This window comes from Dreissena polymorpha, chromosome 1 (assembly GCF_020536995.1).
Source record: "Dreissena polymorpha isolate Duluth1 chromosome 1, UMN_Dpol_1.0, whole genome shotgun sequence".
Classification (NCBI taxonomy): Eukaryota; Metazoa; Mollusca; class Bivalvia; order Myida; family Dreissenidae; genus Dreissena; species Dreissena polymorpha.
In genome coordinates, this window is record NC_068355.1 from 91,270,331 (window position 1) to 91,288,784 (window position 18,454).

An 18,454-nucleotide genomic window follows, 5' to 3' on the forward strand; every position below is an offset into this window, starting at 1 on the left:
ATCAAGTCTTCAGTATATGTTGTCCGTGAATGCAGGTAAACGATAAATAGCAATTATGGCCTTCTTGTTTTAACTCCCTATAACCGCTTCATTACAAAAACGTCTTCATGAAGTAAAACGTCTTCAGGAAGTAAAACTTTGAAATCTCATTGGGCATTGTATAGCCTCGGGAAAGCGAACGGTCATTTGAGCGCTTTACCATTGTACGCATTTTATAGCGGTACCAAGACGATCGAATAAAAAGACGTTAACGATAAGTTAACAATAACAACTTTATTGCCTTTTCATCGTTTCCCATCATCGACACTCAGGTCGTTTGAAAACAACAATTATCAATGAAATAATGTACTATGTTCTTCATCTCGTTAATAGGGCTAGTTACATTTGTTAAATATTTCAAAATAGATATAATCGAAAATGTGCAAATAAACAGTTATTATATATTTTAACCATTGACTGTCCTAGATTGGCGGTCCATATTGGGCAAATATGCTGTTTTAAAGTTTGACGAGTTCATACTTATATATACTTTCCAGATGTTTTACCAACTGATCCCATTGTAAATGTTTATACTCAAAACTGAAATTGTTATCAATTTTTTTAATAGCAGATTTTATGTGATGTAAAAACATTTGTATGACAATGCCAGTCCAAAATAAATAAACAAGACTTTCTATTTCTGTTTTACAGAAAGTACATTTGTCTGAGTCACTTATTTTCATTTCCTTTGACAAACTATTTGTGGTAAGTATGTTGTGAGTCAGTCTCACTTGGATGCTGGAATATTGACAACCAATCTAATAACAATACAAAAGAAAATGCTGAAAGTTACCGAGCTGTACTTCGATTAAGCAACAAGCCTGGACGATACTAATAATATTAATAATAAATAATACAATTATATCAAGGAAGCTTTAATAATCATAGTTATTTATGTATTATAAGTCCTTTATAATTGTTGAACATCATTTTATTATATCTTCAATAATTGAGGGGTCAGAAATTTCTAAATCATTACTCCACTGAACAATTAAATAGTGCAAGGATTCGGTTAACTTTAAGCTTTAAAATTCATGCTCTATATTAGAACAGATAAAATATCAACATTGCAGCATCAACTACAAGAATTTTTAATTTAACAATCGCCTATGACAATATATCAATAAACACAATATCCCATGTAAAGGCTGTACCATGCAAATGGCGGTTAGATACAAAATCCCAATCGCCAGCATGAAATGATGGATGTCAAAAATGAATCTTTTAAATTATGATTAATTAATTTAAATATGAGCTGGATTAAAATACATTGTATGAATGATAACCTTCATCAATTTAATAAAACAGACATTACCACAATCTAAAACACCTTCTTTTATAAAGGGAGTTTTTTAAAGGTACGTAGTAAATCGATCAACAGTTTAATTACCGAATAAACTATTGTTATTTATTTGATATTATACTTTATTTGAGTGAAATACCTCCAAAAAATAAAATGTACTAGACATTATAAAACTATACTATCAACTATAAAATCTAATATAAACACAAATAACACGCATTTCATCATCATCTTAATTATCATCTTTATCATCTTCAGTAGCACCGTCGTTGTCGTTGTATTCGTTTTTATGTCATAGCATTTGCACAAAAGTCATATCATTCGCTCAAACTTATCAAATTAATCAAAATCATCCTTTTGCGCATAGCCATCCTCGTCAGCAACAATAACTTTTAACTAAGCTGAAATCATAACATTTGTATCAGATTATCATAATCATAAGAACTGCATTAACACAATACAACTGTACACTATTTACCTCTTCACACGATTTAAAGGGATCTTTTCACGCTTTGGTAAATTGACAAAATTGAAAAAAGTTGTTTCAGATTCGCAAATTTTCGTTTTAGTTATGATATTTGTGAGGAAACAGTAATAATGAAAATTTACCATGGTCTAATAGAGCCATTATATGCATCTTTTGACGATTTTAAAACCTAAAAATTGTAAAGCGTTGCAACGCGAAACGATTGAATAATTTGGAGAGTTCTGTTTTTGTCGTTAAATTTTGTGAAACTACGAAGATTGCTTATATAAGGTATAAAATACGTTCAACATGTGTACACGGCGGAATAGCTCAGTAGGCTAAAGCGTTTTTACTTCAGGATTCTGGCAGGACTCCAGGGGTCACTGGTTCGAAACCTGGTCCGCGCAATGTTCTTTTCCTTTTTTTTATTTTATTCTTGATTTTTTACTGGAGCTTTTACGATCCAATGTTTACATTTATCGATATAAAGCATTTAATGAATAAGTTAAAAAATGCCCAAATCTGTGAAAAGGCCCCTTTAAATACACATTATATACTCGTATTCAGTCAAGTATGCATGTAATGTATTTTGCAGTATATTATACTTTGCGTGAAATGTACACCATACATATTTGTATCAAATTGGTTTTATTTAGTGGAATGTATTACTTAATATGTTCATGGATCTGTATCTTTTAAACGCAGTTGACCGGAAGTGGCATTGGTATACGAGCCAATATACTGCACAAACCATTTGTTTAATTATATGAATGTAATTATTTACACAATATTCCAAAATATTCCGGAAATGTAAGATGATCTTGTAATATCAATTCCATGTATCATGTATTACTTCACTTTATCAAGGCTTGTTCTTTTACACAGTTTATCTGAAGTCGCATTGATATGCGATTGAGGATGTCATCATGAATACATTTTATAAAACTTTTGCAAAACTTATCTTCACAGATATCATCACTGTATTCACCATCATCAACAACAGTGTTACGGACACACCAGGCAGCATCAGACCTTTTATAGATGTTAGGTTTCCGGTCATATATTCGAAATCGTTTCACTTCAAAATACTCCAGAGCCTTGAGTTCCTTTAGGATGGAGATGTATTCCTCTGGTGGAATGTTATTTACCATATATTTTGTTTTTTTATTTCTATTACCACAACCGAATTCCAATATACACAGAATTGATTGAGTACACCCTGACAGTTTGTTCATAAGGTGGCGATGTTTTTAAGGGGACAACATGCTATAACAGACAGTAAAATGCTTCAATGTCGGAGGAAGCTGTAGGTCGATATATACAGATAAATGCTTTGTGAGCGTTTCCAGCTGTGAGAGGGATGCTAGTAACCGTGACAGTGAAGGTACACGATACACCTTCAAACCTATGAACCTACCCTGCAGTCTGAGATGCTTAACATTCTGACCGTGCAGGATCTCCCATAGGCCAAGACAGTCGCTCAAAACATCTAATGTACATGTATTGTTTAAATCCGTTGTTATGTATGCATCTATACGCGACTCGCTGGCTGCATCCTCCACACACGATGGCATGTCACTGCCCTGCATACTGGTCTTCACGTCTGGATCGAATGAGGTTATGTTACAGCCCGACAGTATGCACATCAACCTATGATCGAGAGTCAACAGCGTGCTTAACAGACTGCGTAGCCAGGTGGAGGAACATGCGATGTTATCAAATCTAATGCGTTCTATGGAGGGCCGTACTGGAGTATAGCCTGCACATTGTACTGGATCAGCACCGTTAAGTAGACACCATGTATAAATGGCCTCATTGTTTAAACTGTTGAAATCAAAATCACGAAAGCCAATCTCAGTAATTTTGTTATGTATGAGAAGCGGTTTCGGTAAAACTTTCACATTTTTGCTGATTTCTATCGACTTTAAATTTTCTAAAAGTGACAAATCAAGTCCGTCATATGCTGTACGAAGTGTGATACATTGAATAGTTTTATAATTATTAATAGATAGTGGTAACAAAGTTACTCTTTTGTGCAGATCAATTGATTCTATGTGTTCAAAATGTGACAAATCAAGCGCTTCACATTTACAACGATATGTAATATTTAGATATTTCAACTTTTTCAGACCCACCAGCGCATGTGGTTGCACCGTTATATCATCATGACCGATGAGCTCCAGCCGTTCGACGTTATGACACAATGACAAGTCGAACTCGATAAAAGATATAGACGACCTGACCCAGTCCTCATCGTCTAGTGTAGATGGCCCAGGATCCTTACGTGCAGGGAAGGCAACAGGCCCAGGTCCATGACAATCTGCAGACGACGCGTCTTGCGAACGAATTGTTACATTTATGTTTGGCTCCCAACAGTCAACCTTTAAAGATTGAGCACGTAAAGTGTTCAGTGTCCAGATCTGCATCAAATCTTTGGCATTACCACTGTCGAAGTAAAAGTGACTCAGTTGTAGGTGTATTGGAGTGTTTTTGTTGGCTACAGCCTCCTTATAACCAGTGAGGATACATTTTTGGAAATAATGGTCATATTCGCTTAACACGTCAAGCTCATTTATCAGTGTAGATAGTTTATTCGCTGCCGAGATGTTAAAGCCACACAGGAATATAAACATTTGAGATATATCACGATATGATTTGTCATTGCGTATGAGATATCCGGAAATGACGTCATCAATTACGTCTATATTCATATGTATATGAAAAGCAGTCAGAAATTCCTGGATGGTTTTATGGATAAACGACAATGTCTGATCAGTACATGTTTTACCTTTTCTTTTTGATAATAATCCGGAATCGAGAGCGAACTGCTTTGCAGTTTCAGACAAATAAGCCATCAAGTGTATTTCACTAAACACTAGTGATGATTCCTGTTCATTTGAAAACAAAAACGAGAACGCAGCTTCGGCAATTGAATCTATATGTTCCATGTTTGGTTTAACATACATCGTGCGAGAAAAGCAGTTTACTGGTGAGTCATTTCGATCGAAATAACTTATTTGTGGATTAGCTTTTTTACACAGATTTTCAAGCAGGGTAGTGTACAGTTCACACAGTGACGATCCGGTGAGACGCTCAGCCATATAATCATCATCAAGCTGGGTAGTGTATAATTCGCACAGTGACGATCCGGTAAGACGCTTAGCTCTACCATCTACCCAAGTACAGACGACAAGTGTGTTCAGCATAGGCGAAGATGATATTGACACAAGGTCGCGACCACTAAGGAATTTTTTAAACAGCTTCACGCTTTTCTTTATATCATTTGATTCGTCAAGAAGGCATCTTAGTATCTTTTCATTGAATTCTTCAGGATCGCTTATACCCTCTAGATGAAACAGAATATCAATTTGTGAATTTCGGATACGTTCATCAGCGAGTTTCCATGGTCGAGAAGTTGTGAGTACGATGCACTGGTTCCTAGGAATTCCGTCCATGGAAGGCAGAGCTTCTTTGGATGGCCACTCATCCAAGCCGTCTTGAATGATGAGAAACATTATATTTTTCATTATTTTTAAGACCAGTTTGTACGCACTCTCCCATTCGTCTTCCGCATAGATTTTGTAGATGAGCTGAGTTTTTATCATCTGCGATACACGTGTTTGTTCCCTCGAATCGCGCAACGAGATGAAAAACAGAAACCTGAATTTCTGAAAGGTATCAACGTCACCAAACATGATTTGTTCTTTTGTAGATTTCACGATCGGCGCATAAACATTACACCAATCGTGAACTAATTTGGCAGCAAAAAACGATTTTCCGCTGCCAGGCTCGCCTTGTAAATATAAACGTCTAAAACCTCCGCAGAAGCAATCTATATATTTGTATATTTGTTCTTGTTTCACGTGTTTACCATCTTTTTCAATTTTCATCCTGTGTATTTTTGGATTGGCATAGATGACTTGTACTCGTATATCGAGACTGGGATTCAATGTGGACAGGGGTACGCAAATAACACTGTCACGGTAATGGTCGATCAATCGGCTGAGAAGATCTGAAATAATAATAAAGCTCAATAAAAACGGATTACGGTGTTGAAGGTTTTTATTTACAATAGGGTCAAAGGCGTTAGACCGCTCACCTAAGACCAAAAGGAACTGAACTATTTTTGCAGCTTGTGTGAATTCTGTGTAATAAAAAATGGCTATCAGCTTGCTTTATACCGAGATTAAATATAATCATGGCTGAAATGGCATTAGAATGCAGTTAAGGATCTGATTAAGTTCCAGGTAAATGTATCAATTTTAATGTACTAACATGGTTGAAATGAAAAAAATGTAATACAGCTGCCAACCCACAGGGTGGAAATGTGTTTCAACGAACGAAAATCATTTTGGAACTCAGGCGACATATTTTTAGAACAAATGTTTTGAGGAATTTTCATTATGATTGGGCCACACATGTAACTTGTGTTAAAGTGTTGAAATGGTTTTACGATATCTATATAAGGGAAACTGTCCCGCCTACTAGCGGACATGTTTTAACGGACTGGAGCCATTTTCGAACTTAGCCTATTGACGATAAGAACTATGTTATTGCCAAATTTGATGAAGATTTGACGAACATGTGATTCTAGAGTGTTAATTTTCGATGGTCCCAATTCAAAATGCCGAACTTACAAAAACACAAGTTTTCAAGAGACGTATTTTTGTTAAACATTTCTTGCACAAAATCAAATAAATATTATTTTTAACATTTTTAAAAGTGTCTCGTGATAGAGCATGTTCGTATGGAATTAATTTGACGTTAAGTTAATAAATCTGCTGTAAAATGTATCTTCGTCATTTAGACTTGCATGTATGTGATGTTTCGGCAAATTGGACAGCTAATTGTAATAGATATCGTTTCAATAGAATAAATTATTCCACTGTTTTCCATTAGATATAGCAAAGCAATGCGTGTTTTTCTGTTTTACACGGTGGCACAGAGGTGACAACCGCAATTCTTTATTTATATTGTGGCCTCAGCTTAGTAACTTGTGGGAACAACTTATAAAGTTGAGGGAACAACTTCATAAGTTGTGGCTTCAACTTAATAACTTGTGGAAACAACTTTTAAAATAACTTGTGGAAACAACTAAGTACGTTGTCCCCACAACTTATTAAGTTGAGACCTCAGCTTAGTAACTTGTGGCCACAACTTCCTTACTTGTTCCCAAAACTTATTAAGTTGAAGCCTCAACTTTGTAATTTGTTCATTTAACTTACTAAGTTATTCCTTCAACTTAATAACTTGCGGGAACAACTTTGCAAGTTGAGGCCTCAACTTAGAAACTTGTGGAGACAACTTCATAACTTGTTCCCACAACTTATTAGTTGTTGCCTCAACTAAATAACTTGTGGGACCTACTAAGTTGAGGCCACTACTTTAAGTTTAACCAATCAGATCGGCGTTTCATCTTTACCGTTTTATCACAATTAGTACCCCTTATACTACTAGGTGCTCGGGTTCGAGCGCCGGTCTGAGCACTATCCCTGTAAGCTATAGATCCCCGATTCGAACCGTGTCTGAGCACATGCCATGTAAGCCATGGATCCCAGATTTGAGACCCTATCTGAGCAATCGCCAAGTTAGCGACTGGGCTCAGGGTTCGAACGCTGGTGTGAAAACTAGCCACATAAGCGACGGATTCCGGTTTCGAATCCAGGCCTGATAGCTCCCTTTTTGAACGATGGGTCTTTGGGTTTTAGCCCCAGTCCAATGACTTTCCCTGTAAGCGACTGGGACCCCAGTCTGAGCATTCGCACTCTACGTAACGGGTCCCGGTTTGGAGGCCCTGCCCGAGCACTCATCCTGTATGCTATGGGCCCCGGGCTAAAATCCCGGCTAAGTACTTACCATTTAAGCGAACGGACCCTGATCCAAGTCATAGTCTAAGCGCCGGACCCGAAAAATGCGGGATTTATAGTTACAGGGCTAGTGCTCAGACCGGCGCTCGAACCCGAACACCCATCGCTTGCAAGGCGAGCTCTTATTCCGGGACTCGAAACCAGGAAATGTTGCTTACGGAGCTAGTGCTCATTTCGGCAACCGGTCGCTTAGAAGGCGAGTGCTCAGTATGGTATGTTAGCAACGGCTGTTTGGTTCGAGTCCCTGTGTGAACCCGTAGCTTTCGGTGCGAGTGCTCAGACTGAGGTTCGCAAACGGGATCCTTCCCTTACTGGGCAAGTGGTAAGACACAGGCTTGAACCCGGGATCCATAGCTTTCAGGGCTAGTACTCAGACTGGGGCTCGAAGCCGGGACCTGTCACTGTTGGTGCACCGAGGCTCGATCTAGAGACCCAAAGCTTTCAGGGCTAATGCTCCACCGTGATTCAAACCCAGGGACCGCCGAAAACTTAGGCATCTAGCTCTCCCCACGTAAACGATGGTTCCCGGGATCGAGCCCCGGTCAGAGCAATCGCCCTTTACAAGAAGGGTCCCGGGTTCGAATCCAAAATCCATGGACCATTCTCTTATGAAGCGAGTGCTTCGGGACTCGAAACCGGGATCCGACGCTTACGTTGCTAGTTTTCAGACCAGGGATGGAATCCTGAACCCAGTCGCTAACAAGGCAAGTGCTCAAACAGGGGCTCAATCCTGGGATCCATAGCTTCGTCAATTTACCTTAAACATACATGGCTATATTGATACTTAAATAATATAATTAGCGCGCAAAATGCCGAAGTTACAATTTTTTGCAGCTTCGTCATTTTGACTTCATTCAATTGCGGTTCGTCATTACATCACATGACTTTTTTGAGCTGTTGCGATTGGTTAACTAGTTCGTTATTTTGGGGGTATATGCGCATTGATTTCCCGCTTTGCACAGTATCAAAATCGCGAAATGCCAAAAAATGTAGGTTCGGCATTTTGAATTGGGACCATCGTTTTGTTTCTCTTATTTATCCTGCTGAACACACTTTTGACCGCGAGTGATTCCGGCTCGAACTCAGACGAGATTGTACTGGGAACAATGTTTTGACCAAGTTTCATGAATATTTGACAATGAATGTGGTATCTAGAGTGTTAACATGACATAATTTTCATAAGTTAACGACAGACGGCGGATGATGCACGACAAATGACAGACAAAAGGTGATCTCAGCTCTCAGTAAGCACATGATGTGTTCAGATGACTAACAAAGGTACATTTCATTTTTTCTCTAAACCGGTTTATTGCACGTGGAATGATTAAATCCTATGTCAACTATTTACTTACATATACAGGTAAAGATAATCAAGTAAATAACAACATTTTAATGGGCATTTTACATACAAGGTATACAATTCACAAAATACTCAATACATTAAATTGGTTTTGTCACCAGGGATACTGGTTATACCGGGTGTATCTATATGTGTATGATTTGGTTTGCATAGGGAGAAAGGCCGTATAAATAATGTATGTTTCCGGGCCAAGAATCGAGCCTAACGACCCTGATGTCTGTGTTTCAGCGCTCTAGCAACCGAACTAGCATGCGTATGTTTTACAATCTGCCTTTAAAGCATTTTAAGGTAATTATTTGCATCACATATTGATGTCAGTAAAGGCTGATATGTATACAATTTACCACTTTTAATGATAGTTTGCGGTTCATTTAAAATTGCAATACCAATACATAACTTTAATAATTTTACAGTAACAAAGGAGAAGGCATTTATAAATTTGAAGTTCAGTAAACATCATAATTCCCTCCTTTTTGTTATGGCGGACATGTTTTCAGAGAACGGAACAATTCTCAAACTCGGCCGAGATATCATTAAAAACAATGTTCTGAGCAAGTTTCATGAAGATTTGACAACAATGTCACTTCTAAATTATTCACATGGTTTCACTTTAGCGATTCAAGGAAAACTGAAACGTCCCCAGGCAGACGAGTTTTCCAATGGACTGATTATTTTCGAACTAAGCCGAGTTATCATTAGAACAAATATTCTGAGAACGTTTAATGAAGATTGGGCACAATATTTGACTTCTAGTGGCCACACGTTTTCACTATAGACATATACGAAAAACTGCCATGCCTTCCTGGCGTCCATGTTTTTAAATGGATCGAACCATTTTCGAACTCAGCCGGGATATTACGTGCTCATTACGTTCGAGCAATTTTGACAAACTGTGACTTCTAGCGTGTTCACAAGTGTTTACCATAGTCATAAAGATGAATTATCCCCCCCTTTTTAATGACCGGAAGCATTTTCAAACTCAGACAAGATATCTTTAAAAAAAATCTGATAAAGTGTTTAAGATTGGAATACAGTTTTTTTGAAAGTTTACATAGTTACCTTTTGACCCATGTGATCCACGTTCGAACACGGCCGAGATATTATTTGGTAAAATGCTCTTTCTAAGTTTCATGAAAACTGGGAAATAAATGTGGCCTATAGAATGTTTCCAAGGTAATGTTTACGACACACGACGAACGACAGACAAAAGGTGATCACAAAAATTAACAATGAGCACGTTGTTCTCAGATAGTCTAAAACAAAGATACATCGTAAAGACGACGTAAATAATTTAACTGAATACACTCGTATTATTTGTATGCGTAAGACACCGAGGGTTAACTCAATGAGACATGTGAAATCATGTTCATGGGACAGAATGACGGACAGTCTGACCGACGGACGGGCTGACTTTCGGGTGTTAGGGTTTGGGGGCGGGCGGACTGCCGGGAGGGAAGGCGGGCTTATGGACGGCCAGAAGGGAGGATCTGGGGCAGGCGGACGGACGGCCGGGAGGGCAGGCGGGCGAGTGGAAGGAGAGATAGACGGACGGTAAGACAGACAGTCAAAAGGGCGTTGAAAGAACGGGAAAACAACAAGACATACATATAGATAGACTGACACACAGAATGACGGACGAAACTAATGGAAACAAAAAGAGGGCAAATATGCATTAGGTCACTCACTTAAGGCACGTCGAAACCTATTTGTTATGTCCTTACTTTGTGATGTGTGTGCGTAATAACTGTAGTTTTATCTAGTTTTTTTTGCTCTGTGTGACATTATGTAAACTTATACAACAAAACGTTTGTGGTTTCGGCGTGGTTATATTGTTGGTGGTGTATAGCCCTAAAACAATATTCTGTCACTTCGTCATGTTCGCGGATATGAATTTAGAGTTGGAAAAATGATTATGTCTATTAAATTGTTCTATTTTGAGACAATACTAACATATTTAACACATATTGTTTATTTTTCATTAAACATTGCAATAAACATCGCAGAAAAGTGTCGATATTGCCTATATCCGTCCATATCCGCACGTTTCGGTCATATCCGCGGATATGAGTCATATACGCATTTTAGACGGACCGCTTTTTACCCAATACCTACCCAAATGGGAGACAACTCCCTTAATAGTTTCGAAAATAGAGAATTATCGACCAAAAATATTGCTATATAAATGGTAAAAAATAATAAGCACATACGCATAGATTGTAGTAATGCCTGAATTTAGACACACGAGTCCGAAAAAAATCATGCTACTTTTAGTGTATTTTAAATAGAATTACAGGCTATTATAGACAGAAAAGCATATGAGTAAATAAAAACAATCATGAAAAATTAAAAAATAATTTAACGTAACTTGCTTTGATGTGTACAGCCTACGTAACTATATGGGATTTGAGCAATTTCGGTCCATACTGAGACTTATTAAGTTAGCAAATATCAGGTACAACTATGAGTATATATACATGTACTAACAAGAATGTTATAATGAATGTTTAACCTGTTTACCTCAATTAATGGCTACTAATTTCTGAAATTTATATATGAATATAACGCGTACCAAAGATAACCGACATAGCGTGCTTTTGTGGTATTATACTTTCTCAGATAGGCATGCTTACTTCTTGGATTTTGTTAATTTTCGTACCGTTGCATTGAAGATCAAAATACTCGTCCTCCTTTTGAGTCTTGATGCCTGTAATAACGTCACGCCCTTCCAGAATGGCCGCCTTTATGATCTGCTGTCCTTTGATTACTGTAGCATTGACTTCCGTCACACCTGTCTCTGTGGCAGAAGTAACCGCATCGCTTCCTTCTATTGTGGCCAACTCTATGACATCTTTACCTTTGATCGTTGTAGCTATGACCTCCTTTACACCTGCCTCTGTGGCAGAATTAATATCGTGACGACCTTCCATTGTGGTTGACTCTACGACCCGCTGTCCTTTGATCACTGTAGCATTGACTTCCGTCAAACCAGCCTCTGCGGCAGAAGTAACAGCGTCACTTCCTTCCATTGTGACTGACTCTATGACCTGCTGTCCTTTGATAGCTGTATCATTGACTTCCGTCGCACCTACCTCTGTGGCAGAAGTAACCGCGTGACATCCTTCCATTATTGCCGACTCTATGACATGCTGTCCTTTGATCACTGTACCATTGACTTCCGTAACGCCAACCTCTGTTTCAGAAGTAACCGTGTCAGTGTCTTGTCCTTCAATAATGATCGATTTTAAAGTTTGTGTATTATTGATTGTTGTCCATTTTCTATTCCGATCCATTACAAGACACAATTGGGTTTAGAATTCAACCAGATCGATACTTCTAGAACATTATAGTTAAAACAGACAATTGTTATTCTACCTTGTCTATATGCGAGGCGGAAAATAAGTACATTATGACCAGAATACCGGAAGAAACTCATTAAAAACAAATAAACGGGAACGTCACATGTTCAGGATCTTTCACTTAACTTAATAATATTAAGGAAATTGTCGACGTTTTCTTTTAAAGGGGCCGTCCAACAGATTTTGGCATGTATTGAAGCTTGTCATTAAATGCTTTAAATGCTTTATATTGATAAATTTAAACATTTGAACTATAAATTTCCAGTAAAAAAAAACAAGACTACAATTTAAAAAAAAAGGAAAAAAATAACACTCAACTGGGTTCGAACCACTGACCCCTGGATTCCTGGAGTCATGGAGTGAAATGCCTCCCGCTTAAACAACTCGACCATCCACGCTCATATTCAGAGCGGATGTATTGTTTAGCTATATAAGCAATCCTCGTAGTTTCCCAAAATATCGAATCGCGTCGATACGACGCTTTATCTGTTGGACGCCCCTTTAAAGCGAGTGTCCATACTTTTAATAGACATGCCATTTTAAAGGGACCCTTCTAAAACATGTTAATACAATGTACACGGTAAACGTATTCTATTTTAAAAACATGTTCTCAATCAAATTTTATAATTAAAAATGTCATGTCCATATGAATTGTACTCTCTCCTCAAAACATCATACACAACGAAAAAAGTAAGTAAGCCAATATAATAGTAATAAATAACATATACGAATAATCGTTCTGAAGTAAAAACAAAACGAAAGTCCCGGAAACGAAATCAAAGTTGCTTAAAGAATGACGAATTATTTTGTCTCAAGTATTACGTTAACTTATTCTGGACTGTATGTCTTTATATAATGAAAAGCCGGTAATTAATGCCAAGAATATGATCAGCTGAAAGATTAATGTCTTGGTAGTTGTTATACAGTTTATTTGGTGTAATTATTGCTTTTGGAAGCGAATTGTTCGCTATTGTTAAGACCATGGTGTTGTTCCGGATTTTTGAAAGTTGTATCAATTGTATATATTTAGATATTTATTGTATATATAGTTTTTTCTTAAACTTCTCTGTATTGAACACAACAAATCTCCGGTGAGTATTGATACATTTTACCAGCAAATGGTGCGTACATTACGTATACTTTATTAACTTGTGTTGCAACTGCTCCGATATATTTAACATACAGTCCGCGTCTTTCGAACATGGAAGGAAGTTTGTTTAGTAAAACATCCATCTCAAAGACCATCTGCAGAGTTTCATGTGTTCAATGTTCTTCCTGAATATCTTTAAAAATCACCGAGTTTTCTTGCAGTAAAGTCAAACAATACGAACACAAAGCATTGAACAATAAAAGGTATTCAAAACATCAACGCCTTATGCCTCAGTCAAAAATAATCCGGTCGCCGGCCAATGTGTCCTATCTCCAAGGATCTGGACGACTGGACACGTCGGAGCCGTCCGCCGTCTGATGAGTGACACAGTTTGATACCTCGGTCACAAATAGAGACCGATTACCGTCCGATCAGCGGACGACGTATTTTCCGATCATCGGGCTGTATTTCACGAATTTTGTATAGTTACCAAATGATTATTGTTGACAGGAGAAATATATTTCGATGATTATTCATATATCAGATATGTTTGTACAATCAAACAAGAAAGTTTGTAAAGAGGAACAAACCGACATTAAATCTGCAATATGGCAATATGGCATTACGTTGGCTATAATGATTTGCATGCAGCGCATCTGATACAGCGCATCTTCCGAATGTAAAAGCAGGGCTCTCCGTGAAAGTGAATAGTGGGGTAGTCGTACCATCTAGATAAAACTTACCAAAAAGTGAAATGCGGAGATGTCGTATCTTGGGGATACGACATGCCAAAAGTGAAAAGCGGATTAGCCGTTTCATTTAGATACGACATACCGCCAAGTGTATAGCGGAGTAGTCGTATCATTTAGATACGACGGACCACACAGTAAATATCGGATTAGTCGAATCATTTAGATACGATAGACCACACAGTAACAGCGGGTTGTCATATCATGGAGGTACGACAGACCACAAAGTGAAATGCGGAGTAGTCGTATCATGGAGAAACGAAATACCAAAACGTGAATAGCAGGGTATTCGTAAGACTGACCACAAATTTATTAGCAGGGTTGTCGTTTCATGGAGATACGAAACACCAACCAGTGAAAAGTTGGGATTTCATATCATATAGTTACGACCGACCACAAAGTGAATAGGGGCTTAGTCGTATCATTTACATACGACAGATCATACAATAAAAAACGTGAAAGTCGTATCATGAAGATAAAAAAGACCACACAGTGAATAGCTTTAAAGTTGTATCATTTACATACTACAGACCACAAAGTGAATAGCGGAGTAGTGGTATCATGGAGATACGAAATAGCACACAGTGAATAGCTTGGAAATCGTATCATTTAGTTACTACATACCACAAAGTGAATAGCGGAGTAGTCGTTTCATACAGATAAGAAATACCACAAAGTTAATAGCGAGGTAGTTGTATCTTTTAGATACAACATAAAACACAGTGGATAGCTTATCATGGAGATACGATATGCCAAAAAGTGAAAAGCGGGGTATTCTTATACTATTATAGTATATGTAATGTATAGTATACATTAAGTTACGACCCACCACAAAGTTAATAGCGGCTTAGTCGTAAAGTTTCGATACGACGGATCATACTGTGAAAAGAGGAGAATTCATATCATGGGGATACGAAATACCACACACTGAATATATCGGAGACAGCGTATCATTTAGATACGACTGACCACACAGTGAATAGCGGATAAGTCGTATCATGGAGATACGAAATACCACACAGTGAATAGCTTGGAAATCGTATCATTTAGTTATGGCGATACGACACACTAACAAATGAAAAGCGGGGAATTCGTATCATATATTTACGACCGACCACAAAGTGAATAGCGGCTTAGTCATATCATTTAGATACGACGGGCCATACAATGAAAAGCGGGGAAGTCGTTTCATGGAGATACGAACTACCACACAGTGAATAGCGGTGAAGTCGTTTCATGCAGATACGAAATACCATAAAGACATTGCAACTTGTTAATGTAAATGCAGGGCTCTTCGAAAGCGATCAGTGGGATATACGTATCATTGAGATCCCACAGACCACAATGTGAATAGCTGGACACCTCATTTTCTTAGCGTCACATCTTTGTAAATGACTCCATCTCTTTTCAAATGATGCAAAACTATTATTCGATCGGCAAGCCAATGTTTTGTTCATGCAGCAACTTGTATATGTTGCAAGCAATCGATGATGTAACGGTAGCGATACAATTTGGTGGAAATTTGCTCTTCAAACAGGTACAAAAACATCGATTTGCTTTTAAAAGTTCAACCATGTCACAAAGTTTCCAAATGGGTTGTGAGTATATGTTTCTGCACAGTTGTGGATAAATTATTTTGCGTCAAATCGAACATAATTTCCCGATTTTAACAAATGCGAAACATGTTGAATAAACCCATATCAAACATTCTCATCCTGTAGATTTCACCATATATTTTGGAAACTTAGGTTCTTATCGCCATCTAAAACGTATCATTGACCCGTTCATTGTTGCATCTAAAACAAAAGCGATGTCAGTGATAAACGACCGTGAAATGACATTGATACCAATACATGTATCTGATAAAAGTATTATATTCAGTCTGAGGTTTGTTGTAAGATGGAAATAGCGGTGTATTCGTTTAATCGAGGTTTTCAACCACATAATCGAAAATAATAAAAAAAAAACTGTTTTAAAAATTGCTCTTTATAAGGGGATAGTCATAATATTGGTGTGGTTAAAACAGGAGATTTCGATGAAATAACAAAGCATTGAAAACAAATATGTAGTTTAGACGGGATGCTCATACATTTGAGTAGAGTACAATTGTAGTCTGTCTATCAAACGGAAATATTATTGTTGTAGCTTTGGTATCACATATTTCGAGTATTTTTGTAAGCGTTCTTTATAAGGGGATGGTATTATTTTTGATGTGGGTAATCAGGGTATTTCCGTTAAATAACAAAGCATTTTAAACGCCTCTGTATTTTGGACCGGATGTACATACATTTGTATAGAGTTATATTGTACTGTGTCTATCAAAGGGAGACATTATCGTTGTAGCTTTCGTATAGCATCTTTCTAGACCACGACTTGCAAGGCTTACTGTCATACTCCCGACAAATCAAAAGACAGCCGTCATGGGTGTGGTGAGAGTAATTACATACGTTACAAGTGATCCTCGGTTGCCATCGCTATAGTCGGTGAAAAATAGTGAAACAGGGTTATCCGTCGCATCTGTTTCCGGTCACTTGTCGATTATTAAGTATTCACCAAAGTATTTCCGCAACTAGATAAGTAGATAAAGCTTTGCTTAACATCTCTTAATTAAAGTTTAAGATAGTATGACTACTACCGAATGAATGGTGACAGTCGACGATAACACATTATTTATATTCTCATCCGGTTTGTTTTAAAATTTCATAAAAGGGCATAACCTCTCATATGACGGATGGATTCTCCAACAACTACTATTATGTCATGAGGTAGTAGATTTTAGCTTTTTTTAATAGCAAGTAGATTCGGAGAGTGAATGCGGTTGGTTAGTTTCGGCAACGTGATCATTTCAGACTACAACCAAAGAGTTATAAATAGCTGTAAACCGTCTTGATACGCTTTCCACATTGACCTCAACGAATGAATAACCAGGAAGTTTGTAGCTTTAATTTCGAGTTATCAATGAAATTTTTCAAATTGGTCTGTTTAATCGTATCTTGTGATCATGAATTGGAAACAATGTTTTTCAGTTTTGCTATGTCCACAATCTGCGAACAAAGATCTATCAATAAACAGGATATATCGAAGAAGTGACGTAGTTTTTCTCGTATCAAATATATCTAATCCGTAAGTCCGTAAACGTTGAGCGTTGAAACTTAACATAACATGTTTAAATTTCCTCCAAATCAATTGATCTCTATTTATATACGTTTTGTTATTGACTAAGCAACATTTTGCATTGTAAATTTTGAAAAAATAGGTGCGGCAAATCCGACGACCAACAGATCATTTTGGAGTGGCCTAACAAACACATCAGTTTAATAAGTATTCCGTTGTCAAGTTTGCGTTGATTCAAGCTCTGTGATATGTAAGTATCAAGTACGAATCTACTGTTGAGACATCTCTCCAATTGAGGGCAATTAAACCTCGGTGATATAATAAGAAGGGACGCAGCACCCACGTCCTCTGCATTCGTGTTTTTGTTAAATGTTGATCAGATGCATCGTCCAACCAAGCTGTCGTTTCTTGCTGTCACATTACGCAGAAAAGGTTGCAGCTCGCCCAGGCCAAACATCTCCTTTCCCCACGTATTGATTGCCAATGTCAAGCATGCAATCCCAATAATATTCATCGGGATCCCTACCAAAGCCTGTATAAAGTAATCAAACAGTCTAACAGCTTTATAAAAACAAGTGGAGCTATTTTTTCGACAACATAAACATTATTTTGAAGCAATCCATAAATTCATATACACTCAAAGGCACGTCAAACACTCCACTTTTATATTCCTTATTTCTAAAAACAGATCAAGACAATAACGAGAAATTGCACATTGTTGTTTTGGAACGATGTCTACAAATAGAGCATTTAACTCCTTTACACCATGCCGTTCTAATACTTCTGGTATGATGATGATGATGATGATGATGATGATTACGATTAGGATGAAGATGAGGATGAAGATTACGATGATAACGATGCCGATGATGATGAAGAAGAAGAAGAAGAAGATGATGATGATGGTGGTGGTGGTGGTGATGATGATGATGATGATGATGATGATGATGGTGGTGGTGATGATGATGCGCCACCCGTGAAAATATCATTTTCTATGATCACTCGTGAATTAAAATCGACATTCCACCAAATCTAACAAAAACTCTCTATATCATTATCAAATGTTATGATTTTTTGACGCCACTTAAACGTAAGCAGAGACAGCGTATA

At 37.5% G+C, this 18,454-nt stretch overlaps 1 protein-coding gene and 1 long non-coding RNA gene across 2 annotated transcripts in view; one reads left to right on the top strand and one right to left on the bottom strand.

Annotated features, from left to right (window-relative positions):
* Nucleotides 1-286: 286 nt before the first annotated feature.
* Nucleotides 287-12,536, bottom strand: LOC127840600 (uncharacterized). The gene is made up of 2 exons (XM_052369011.1): nucleotides 11,692-12,536; nucleotides 287-5,820 (listed from the first exon to the last, which is right to left on the bottom strand). The coding sequence occupies exons 1-2, from the start codon at nucleotides 12,323-12,325 to the stop codon at nucleotides 3,059-3,061; spliced, it is 3,396 nt and encodes a 1,131-aa protein (XP_052224971.1). The 5' UTR covers nucleotides 12,326-12,536; the 3' UTR covers nucleotides 287-3,058.
* Nucleotides 12,537-14,605: 2,069 nt separating this feature from the next.
* LOC127840776 (uncharacterized) overlaps nucleotides 14,606-18,454 on the top strand; it is a 28,978-nt gene continuing 25,129 nt past the window's right edge. Inside the window, exon 1 of the long non-coding RNA XR_008030541.1 lies at nucleotides 14,606-16,995. This is a non-coding gene — a long non-coding RNA (uncharacterized LOC127840776). The remainder of the gene's footprint in view (nucleotides 16,996-18,454) is intronic.